Below are 10,930 nucleotides of genomic sequence, written 5' to 3'. Positions count from 1 at the left end.
ATAATGCAAATAATCGATAATTATCGCACAAAAATTTGCACCGAGTGTTTTTTGGCGCCATCTATGATTTGACATTTGGATTATTAAAGTGAAACGGTCACATTGCTATTGTCTGGGGCCGCAAGCAACAACAAAAAGTTTAAAATTTAGAGTTAAATTGGGCCAATCAAATTAATTAAAATGTTATAGAGCCGTTACATTTGGAATAATTAAACGCCGGAAAACAATTGGACTGCATACTATTAACCATTTCACTCACACCGCTGACAGCAAAGACATCGAAGACGACATCAACTGGAAAATCAATCGAAGACATTGCTGTTGTGTTGTTGTTGTTGCTGTCGGTGGGATTTTAATTAAAAATTCCAGTTAAAAGACAAAGCCAAAGTTGAAGGCGGCAGCGCGTTGGTTGTGCTGCAATTGTGTTGTCGCTATTTTGGTTTTGAGTCGGTTGGTTGGGGCGTTGGCTTTCACCCCATATCCAAATAAGGTGAATAATAAGTGAAAGCTGGCCAAGATTTGCAATAGTTCGCATTGTTCAAGGTCATTGGTAACCCGAAACCGAATCCACCATTACACCGGCCATCTTCATTCCCAGCCATTCCATCCCACTCATTGATCAATATGGCCATTAGTTTTGAGAAACATCGTGCCGAAATTGTGGCCGCCTGGAAGGATGTCTTGGATGACAAAAGTCCAACAAATTGGTCCTTATTTGGCTATGAGGGACAGACCAATGAACTGAAATTGGTCTCATCCGGCGAGGGCGGTGTGGAGGAGCTCAATGAGGATTTGAATAGCGGTAAAATTATGTATGCCTATGTACGCATTGAGGATCCCAAAACTGGTCTAAATAAGTATTTACTCATCAACTGGCAGGTAAGTGAGTCATTGCCAAGTAATCTTATCGTACAGTTGAACTTATCTAAGCTTCTTGTTTTTATGTTGTTGGATTTGTTTCGATTTCGTAGGGTGAGGGCGCTCCAGTTCTACGCAAAGGCACCTGCGCCAATCACATTCGTGATGTGGGTAATCTTCTATCGGGCGCCCATTTAACCATCAATGCTCGAAATGAAGATGATGTTGATTTGGAGCGATTACTTAAGAAACTTAGCACCGTGAGTTCGGCATATAGTTTCAAGGAACCACGTGGCACCGTGGAGGAGCAAAAGGCTCCGGTGGGCACCAACTATACTAGGGTGATACCCACCAAAGAGCTGAATGCCAGTATCACGCAGGATTTCTGGAAGAAGGAAGAGGCCGAGGAGAAGCGTCGCCTTGAGACCGAAAAGGAAGCCAAGCGTTCGGAATTGCAAAAGCTAGAGAATGAGCAACGCTCACGCGAGGAGAAGGAGCACAAGGAACGGGAAAAGCTAATCATAAGCAACACCAAATTGCAGCCAGCTCATGTGCCCATTAAAACGTGAGCTCAAGACCAATTTAGTGATTATATCTATTACAATTGCAATATTTATTTGCCAGATCGCCTCAGCCTTTGAGTCCAGAGAAAACAGTAGCAAATTTCGGCCAAAACTTAACGGATGCCGAACGCATGCGACAGGCACGCAATCAGGAAGCCAGGGAATTGATTGGTTCTCGTGTGGGAGCCGCCAAGGCCATGTTCACAAAGCACACCAGCGAGGGACAGCTGCAGTCCAAGTAAGAAGAAGCTAGAGAAATATCCAAGTTAAACAAAATTCATTGTTTACCAATTTTTTCTCCGGTTAGACTTAACACACAACCACCAGCTAAGCCTGCACGCAATTCCATTGCCCAGCGCATTAATGCCTTTAATCAGAATCAACCTCAGGAAACAGCTGTGCCTTCACCACCACGCTCCCAGTCTCCCATTAAGCCGGTAGTGGCAATTGCAGCTACGCCACCACTGCCAGCAGTTCAAGAGACAATCCCGACACCTCCAGTTGCTGCCGAGGTGGTATCAACCATTCCAGAAGCCATTGAGGAGCCACAGCCCGCAGATGATTTGCCCTTGGCCCATGAAAGTAGTGAACAATTCTCGACCATTAAGAGATCACCGCACAGTAAAACCAATTCGCTGCAATCACAATCACCAGATGAGACCACATCGTCTAATGAAACAGATACGGCTGTCTATCAGGAGGAAGAGCAGGAAGTACGCACCAAAGTGTCGGTGACAGTGCAGCAATCGCAAGCGGCCAAAACCTCAAGCCTCAGCACCCTGGAGAGGAATGCCTGTGAGTACTATTCAAAGCCCAATCCCATGAATCCTTTTTTCATTCCCCCGTTTGGTTTTTGCAGTAACCGATCTGGTTAACGAGGACGATTTCATTTGTCAAGAGACTTTAGGCGATTTGGGTTTGCGGGCACGTGCTCTTTACGATTATCAGGCTGCCGATGAATCGGAAATTACCTTTGATCCTGGTGATATCATAACGCATATCGATCAAATTGATGAGGGTTGGTGGCAGGGACTTGGACCCGATGGAACCTATGGACTGTTTCCGGCTAACTATGTCGAGATCATTAACTAAAAACTAAAACAGAATAATAATAATAATAATAAAACAGAAGGTAAGAAACCCAATTGCCAAGCAATATGGGAGTACTGTGTTTTTTTTGTTTTTTTTTATTTTTCAAAAGCATGAAATATATATTTATAATATCCTCTGCCCCTCCCATTAAACCCTTCTTCTAATTACACATTCTTGAACAATAATGCAGACTATACACCATATAGCGACTATAAGCGATTTGTATTGTACGATCACGTGTTTTATACATATATATATATATATATTTAATAATAATAATATTAACTAACTTAGAACTTGTAATCATGCCTAAATGTTATTCCTTTTAAGTTTGTGAACACGAACATTTAAAAAAACAAAAAACCATGTTGCGTCCTTTTATATAAACAAAAAAAAAACAACAAACAAAATGAAAAGTTTCGTAATCTATATATTAACTAATATGATGTAATCCAACTTTAGTCAGTATTTAAGATTTGGTAAAAAAAAAAACAAGACTCCCAATTTATGCTTTTAACCAAGTTTTTGTTTTTCTTTTATTATTATTATTATAATTTTTTTATATAAATATATATGTATTATAGATGAAGATTTGTAAAACTTTTTCGTCAAATAAACTTTGATAATTGTGCAACAATAATGGAGAAATAATTAAGTAGAATTTTGGGAAAAACAATTGAAATAAATTCATTTAAACTAGAGTCTTGACTTAAATAATTGATTATTCGATAATTTATTTGAAATGAATTTCGTTAAAGTGAATTTATTCCTAAGATCTCTCGAATTGCCCAACGGCTCTGACAAATCAATGATCTTATATATTGTTAAAGTATTTCCTAGATTCAAACTACTTTCTTTTAAGACTCTTAAGGCCACTTGATTATCGTTTGACATTTCGGTTTTCATCTGCTAAATTTGTATCTTTTTAGAAATTTGACTGAATGAATTAGATCGAAATGGGATAACTGACAGTAAACGTTAAATATTACTGATATATCAATTTCAAAAATCGGTCAAAAATTGGCACTATTCACAAAGTTAGGGTTATATGAGAATATATGAGGTTTTAAGGATTTTCCTTGTAAAAAAACAAAATTTTTTACTAAATAGTGATTTTCTCGGTTTTTTTTTTGAGGTTTTAATGCCAACCGAAAGTTTATTTTGTGATGCATAAACTGATATATAAATTTAAAAAATCGGTCGAAAATTAGCACTATTACAGGTTAATAAAGTGGAAAGGAAATAAATTCAGATAAGTCATTTTGAATTCATCCTTTCTTTTCTTCTATCTAATTACCATCTCATTGTTGCAGATCTAATGGCATAGGATCTAGGTGTATATATATATATAAATCTAAAACCACAAAACAATCAACAATCATTATCTCAGGTATGTAGGTATATACTGATAAAACATATTATAATATAGAAATTTAATATTTAAGTTATTTATTAAACAAATATCCATCAATTTGCTTTTACTTCATTTAGTCCATATATCATTATCTATTCATGTCTTGTATATATAGGTATACATATTTATATATATGGATCACGGGTTCCCATTCCAATTGATTAAAAAGAATTCAATCGTTTATATAGTCAACAATATCTACATTTATTTTGTTTTTTTTCTTTTTTTCTTTTTTCATTAATTAGTAGCATAAATAATTATGTATAGTTTTTCTTTTCATTCTTTAAAAAGGTTTTTTTTTTAATGTTTAACAATTTGTTGTCACAGGCCATGCCCACTAATTCCTTGCCCGCCGTATTTGGGGGCGTGGCAAACAAGGCGCATTTGTTGCTGTAGATTTGTATGAGATCATACTGCGAACTTCTTGTTTTTTTTTTGTTTAGGGCCTTTCGCTTTTGCTTTCATCTGTTCTGTATATATGTATATATATTATATATGTGTGTGTGTATAGCATATAAAAAAAAAAAAAAAAAATTATTTATCTCCGGGCTTAAACATAATCAGCTCTTGAAAGTAATGTAATTAAGTTTTTAAGCTACTTTTTTCTTTTGATTTCATTTTGTTAACTTTTTTCTTCAATCGCAATAAATTTGTATGCAGTTTATGCAGGCACTTTTCATAATTATTATTGTTGTTGTTGTTCTTGTTGTTTCTTATTAGACTAATCAATGTTTGTTGATTTCTTTTTGTTTTTCTCTTGTCGTTTATGTCGTTTGTTTATATGTCACATGAGATTTGTTTTTGTTTATGGAGTACGTATATATATGAGTGTATGAAATATTTTTGCCATCTTTCGGCTCCCAGCTCCCAATTCATGATATATCTTTTGGTATTAATTATAGATAGTAAATAAAGACAGAAGAAAAAAAGAAGCTAGAAATCTTTAAAAAATTCAATTGTCGTTTGTCCGTTGGATAAATTCAAAAAAAAAAAGAAAAAGAATGGGCCAGAATTAAGGATGGATTGTAGATGGTCACAGGAGGGTCGAACGAATTTGCCATCATCTTTATCATCATCATCATTATTTGAATTTGGTTAATTTGCGTAGTAGCTGTTTCGAAACGGTCGCCTTATAGAGGCGATGTGTTCATCATTCGGACGTCGTTGATGTTGTCTCCAATTGCGCGGAAGCTGGCGTCTCCGCACCAGCGGCAGCACTTGGTGGCGGTGGCAGAGGAATTGGCTCTTGGATTTTTGTAGCATCCATTGGCTGTGGTGTGGACGGCTCTGCTGCTGCTGCTGCTGGTGTTGGTGTTGCTGGCGTTGATGATGTTGAAGTTAATGGGGCCTCTGTGGCAGCCTCTGCTTGCTCTGGTGCTGGAACTGCAACTGCAGCTGGAGCATCTGTTCCAGATGCCATTCTGGCATTCTCCTCAGCCTTGGCCTCCAGCACATTAATGGAAGCCTGAATACATCTAATGAAATGAGGTAGAAAGTGTTTTATAGTCAAGGCGAAATTGAATTGTCGTTTATTTTGAACTCACTTGATGGCCTCTTTGCGTGCCAGGCGAATGCTATCTTTGCCATTGGTATCAATGGTATCCAATTTAAGTAGATTACGCGTGAGCATCTCATCCAGATAGGCATATTCCTTCTCTTCACGTGTGCCCTTGAATTGCTCCACCTTGGCCATCAGATCGAGTACATCCCGTTGAATATCCTGAATCTTATTGATCGAATCCAAGGTGTGTGGAGTCTGTGGTGGCAGGCCAGATGCCTCGGACTGAAGCTGTTGCTCCTGCGGCTGTTGATGAGTATTAAGTGGAGTGGGACGTTGCTGATGCTGAGAATGCTGTGGCTGCTGTTGTTGTTGTTGTTGTTGTTGTGGGGCATAATAACCCGCCTGGGCAGATGCGGCCGCCTGAGCCTGAGCCTGGGCACTGGGTGGAGCATTTTGATTGGGTATTTCCTTGTGGGCATTTATAATGGGTTCCGAGCGACCTTCCACAAAGATTGGTATAGTTCGTATATAACTGCCGCCAGGTGTTTGCGGCTGTTGCTGTTGCGAAGGCGGTGGCGTCTGTTGCTTCTGCTGATGCTGCTGAGGATGCGCCTGCTGCTGTGGGGCATAGTATGACTTGTGGAATTGAGGCGGTGGTGTTGTCTGCGTGCCAAACTGCTGTCCGGGTTGTGGTTGCTGTTGCTGTTGCTGGTAGTGCAAATTCTGTTGCTGTTGCTCCGGTGGCGGAGCCGAATGAGAGCGCGGCCCTTGTTGCTCCTGCTCGGCAACACTCTTCACACCCATGTCCATGGTGTTGCGTAGGCCGTGTTGATTCAAATTAATTGAAGATTGACCCCCAGCGGCAGCAGCAGGAGCACAATCAACCTCCGATTGTCCAACATTGGGATCTTCTGTTTGTATGGCCGCATCGCAAAGATTTTTCGATGGCGATTGTGGCACCGGCTGATGATGGTATTGCTGATGATGCTGGGGCACCTGTGGATAATATTGCTGCTGTGTTGGCGTGCCACCGGCTCCGGGACTTCCGTTGCCGGCATTGACACCGCCGCCGGCTGCTCGCCTGGCAGCGAAACCCTCTGGTATATACTGACGAAACTCCGATGGCAGTCTATGGAAGAAGTCATCATCATCATGGGTTATGGGATTGGCACCACCGCCGGTGGCGCGACCACGTCTGCCCATTGTCGAGAATTGGGGGAAGCCAAAGTCTGCAGCGTCATCAAAATAGGAAGAAAATTCATCATCAACATCGGCAACATTGGGGGTATGATGGAAACTATTCCGCTTACGTGTTGTTGGGCCACCACCAAATCCGGCAAAGGGATCGTGATGCATGCGCCCCAAACGTGAGCGCTGAAACATATTATCCATATCCATATCCATGTCCGGCTCGAAACCAAAAGTCGACTGCAAAGCGCCAAAAGAATAAAATGTCAGTATCAAAGTATTAACAAAGTGCCTCGCACAAATGATTTGATGCCAGTGTCAATAATAATCTAGAAATCAAATTTAATTTTGTGTGCTGATTTTTTAAGCATTTTTAATAAAAACACATAAAGAACGCTTTAACGAACAAAAAAAAAAAAAAAAAGAAGGGCGAACATCATTAATTCGATAAGTATAAAGTGCCCACTTTGCTTACACTGCAAATAAATATTGAGCTCAATTAAAAGTTTTGAACTAAAAAAAATACAATGAAGACTGGGAAGAAGAATTTTTTAGAACCAGAAACTTTTTATCAAAGTGGTTATCTCTTTAATGCTAAAACTAATTGAGAATTACAACTCAATGAAAATGTTTTTAATTACAGTTCTTGCAGTCTCTAAACAACTTGGTTCTTATTCCATTACTAAATATTTTTGATTCAACTTGGGAATTTCCAACTGGAAAATAATATTTTTTAGTCTTCCATAGAACTGTATCGAATTGGATCGATTCTAGCAATACCTGAGTCAACATTTTATTTATTTGAATTTGTTTTCAAATCAAATTTTCAAGTCTGATAATGCCTTTGAAGTAACTTGAGTTGATTTCTGATACGAAAATTATCTGCGTTTCTTTGAGTGTCGTAGAATCGGTGTAAAGTGTTTGGCGAATTGTTTATAAATAAAATTATGAGTCAGTGTGAGCGAGAGTCGTTGAATGTATCTGCTGACACGAGCATTTGAGGTGTGTGTGTGTGTGTGTGTGTGTGTGGGCAAACAATAACAACAAGTGATGTCAATACGATATAAATGAACAGCTGTTTGTTTTTTAACGTATTGAGAATTGAGCAATTTTCAACGTCAGCGAAATTTACTCGGAATTGAAAACATTTTTATTTACCTTTTTGTTTTAGCACAAAGCTTGTTCTCTCTCTCTCTCTCTTGGATGCCCTCCCTCCTCTCTATCTCAATCTCTTTCTATTTGTCTCTGTCTACGGGCAATCCTTAGTTTACTTAATCAATTAGAATACAATAACACTTGTCACTTTAATTTCAATGCACTTCCGTTTCAAACTGTCGTGAGTTTATTTTTTTTTATTTTGTCTCTGTGTGTGTGACGTTTATTCTCTGTGGCGGATTGTTTGTGAATGAAGCGAACAGCCGGCTGAACATGGCCTTTTATATATAAAGGTCGCCCACACTTGGCTCAGCTGCTGCTCCCATTGTTACTTCTCGCATGTTCTCGCAATTTCTCGCATTTTCTTGCCTTTAGTTAACTCTCTTAACTTACTCTTTATGGGTCTGTCTTTTTAAATAGTGACGCAGAGCAAAAACAAAAACAACAAACGTCACTCGCTTCACAAAAAAGAAAAAAAGAAGAAAAAAACAGTTGAGCAACAAAAAAAGCCAAACCAAAAAGGCCGCCCACACGACGTATACGTAATTTTTTTTTGCCTTTTTGTTGTTTTAAACATATTAGAAAACTGACTTGACTTTTTGCTTACATATACATGAAGCGTCATTATATATTACTATATAATGCCCACCTACATCCGAACACACACACAGAAGACAGAGAATAAGATAGAAAGAGATATGTATATGTATATACCTATAGCCAAAGAGCCAACAATAAAAAAAAGAGAATGAGTGAACAAGCGAGCAAAAGAGGTGAGGGGAGGAGGATAGACAGTGCGAACGTTTTTTCTAGAAATTTTCAAATATTTTCTGGCAAATCTACTAAAATACTTGATAGATTTCTATGACTGGGGCACCCCCCTCCACCCACCACATGTCCCTCTTCTCATCACATCGCGCACATACCATTTACTAAAAAGATTAGGCCCCAAAACAGCTGTACTTTGGGGTAAATTTCCGCACGCGTTGCCACATTAATCACATATGTACATACAGATATATAGATGGCTATACCCATATACATATGTGACCTCCCCTTCCCCTTCCCTCTCCTGAAACCCCTTTTAAAACCGCCTTCACATCTCCCCATCTTCTTTAACTGAGTAGTAGGTCAATAGTGTATGCATACATACTTGACATACTGTTGTAAAATAGTTGTGGGTAACACAAAGTGGGTGAGACGGTGGGTGAGACGCTGGGTTCTATATTGTTGTTTGGTGATTCTAGCTGCATCTACACATCACACATATACATATACACATGTATATCCAGAGAGAGACAATGAGGGGGTGGTGGCGGTGAGGATTGGAGGAGGATTGCCTCTGTTGGCTTTTACGCAACCACAAAAACGACTTTTTTCATTGTTTATTGCGATTTAGAAAGTTTTTCAGTGCCAATTACCGCTGAAGGTAATTTGTTGGAAACATGAAGGATTCATGAAGGAGGTCGTCCACAAACACACACACACACACACACAGAGAGACAAAATCAAATATTTCCCATTTAAGAGCCGCCCAATAAACTATTGACTTTAATTACAGTCAAAATTGTAAAAGTTAGAAAAGATCTTCAGGAGAAAATGTTTATTGTTTGTTAATTGAAGTAGGAGATAGCTCCTCTTGGAAATATTGATGGGCGGATCTAGAGTACGCGGCATATCCGCCTGGATCCGAATCATAAACTTTTGCAAGTGCAGTGTAAATAAATGCTTCTAGAACTTAATAAATTTTGGTATGCCAAAAAAGGCAATGCGTCTTGGGACATGGACGGATCCAGGGTTCCAGGTTTAGGGGGGTCGGTCTGGACAACCCTTTAAATATCGGAAAGAGTTTAAGTTTGATATGTCCTCAGACTTCTAAATTGACTTTTAAAGTCAGAAAATCTAGTTTTTTGATTGGACCCCCCCAAAAATATTTTCTAGTTCTGTCCATGGTCTGGAGAGAAGGACAAAATGACCTTGATATATGTTAGCGTGACTTGACTGTAGTTCCACACTCTGATACTATACACAGCAATGCAGCACGAAAACAAAAAACAAAAACACAATCGTACACGCATACGGGGGACGCGACGACCTTGCCAGGCGCCAACCTTGGGAGGCTCTCGATTTGTAGCTGCGTCTCCATTCGGTTTTACTCAGTCAGTCTGTCAGTCAGTCAGTTAGTCAGTGAGTCAATTAGCCAGTTCCATCTTTGTAAACGTTCACTCACCTGAAAATGTTGGGGCTGCTGTTGATTTTGTCTGGGCGAACCATAGCCTGGCTGAGGATAAGTATTCTGAAATTGTTGATGAGGATGATATCCCGGCTGCTGCGGCTGCTGCTGGTGTGGATGTTGCTGCTGCTGATGCGGTGAGCCGTGTCCAGCATTTATGTACTCCCGATTGATGGGTATATTAATGCCTGACCCATTGCCAGCGCCATTGCTGCCATTGGAGGACGCATTGGCTTGGGCCTGATTAGCTGCTATCACAGTTGGCTTCATATTGGCTTCAAGTTGCGTCTCGTCTCGGCAGAGGCGACCAAAATTCAAAAACAAAATTTACGTTTTTTTCTAATCGAAATTAATAATTTTGACGTTTATTGTTTTTTGAAATCTTTCGTGATTGTTGCTAAGTGGACACGGTGAGGGGCTGGATGGATGGGTTGGTTGTTGTTCTTTTTTGGTTTTTGGAGAGGAGTAAGGTCTGGAAGGTTCCGTTGCGGTGTGATGTCACTTTAGTTTTTTCTTTGCTTTTTTTTTTCTTAATTTGTTTTCTTTGGTGGGCTAACACATACACACGCACACTCACAGCCGATTTCTAACACAAGTTTACACTTTACTTCCACTTGGCTACTTTTTTTTGTAGTATTTCCGTTGCAAAAAAAAAATGAAGCTTTTGTCCCTCGCTCTTGCTCTCTCTCCCACACACTCTCTCTCTCTCTCTCTCTGTGTGACTCTCTAGGCGAACGTTGGTATTTATTTTTTTTGATTTTTTATTCAATTTAAATATATATAGATTTTTTTATTTTTGCACATTGCCGGACACACTCGCACACACACACACACACAGAGATAGACACAATTGTTAATTATTTGATATGTGTGCGTTTGATTTTTTTTTGGTTTTCTTTAGTAGTTTGTTTCTTCGTTTGGAACAA

The 10,930-nt window shown here is 39.3% G+C and overlaps 2 protein-coding genes across 5 annotated transcripts; one reads left to right on the top strand and one right to left on the bottom strand.

Moving 5' to 3' along the window:
- The first annotated feature begins 98 nt into the window (after positions 1-98).
- LOC6639604 (drebrin-like protein) lies at positions 99-3,153 on the top strand. Of its 2 annotated transcripts, XM_002061610.4 has the most exons (6): positions 99-490; positions 599-879; positions 972-1,423; positions 1,483-1,659; positions 1,729-2,216; positions 2,281-3,153. In XM_002061610.4, exons 2-6 carry the CDS (start codon positions 625-627, stop codon positions 2,511-2,513), a joined length of 1,605 nt encoding a protein of 534 aa, XP_002061646.1. In that variant the 5' UTR covers positions 99-490; positions 599-624; the 3' UTR covers positions 2,514-3,153. The 2 variants fall into 2 exon arrangements, with proteins under 2 accessions (XP_002061646.1, XP_023034216.1); XM_023178448.2 differs by having other exon boundaries at positions 100-879.
- A 1,645-nt stretch (positions 3,154-4,798) lies between these two features.
- LOC6639605 (BAG domain-containing protein Samui) lies at positions 4,799-10,671 on the bottom strand. 3 transcript variants are annotated; one of them, XM_002061611.4, is made up of 4 exons: positions 10,002-10,670; positions 6,739-6,856; positions 5,472-6,657; positions 4,799-5,402 (listed from the first exon to the last, which is right to left on the bottom strand). In XM_002061611.4, exons 1-4 carry the CDS (start codon positions 10,272-10,274, stop codon positions 5,078-5,080), a joined length of 1,902 nt encoding a protein of 633 aa, XP_002061647.4. In that variant the 5' UTR covers positions 10,275-10,670; the 3' UTR covers positions 4,799-5,077. The 3 variants fall into 3 exon arrangements, with proteins under 3 accessions (XP_002061647.4, XP_046868118.1, XP_046868119.1); XM_047012162.1 differs by having other exon boundaries at positions 5,472-6,856; positions 10,002-10,671; XM_047012163.1 differs by lacking the exon at positions 10,002-10,670 and adding an exon at positions 7,775-7,952 and having other exon boundaries at positions 5,472-6,856.
- Positions 10,672-10,930: the final 259 nt, after the last annotated feature.

Source organism: Drosophila willistoni, assembly GCF_018902025.1.
Source record: "Drosophila willistoni isolate 14030-0811.24 chromosome XR unlocalized genomic scaffold, UCI_dwil_1.1 Seg144, whole genome shotgun sequence".
NCBI classification, from domain to species: Eukaryota; Metazoa; Arthropoda; class Insecta; order Diptera; family Drosophilidae; genus Drosophila; species Drosophila willistoni.
This window is presented reverse-complemented; position numbering and strand designations above follow the sequence as displayed.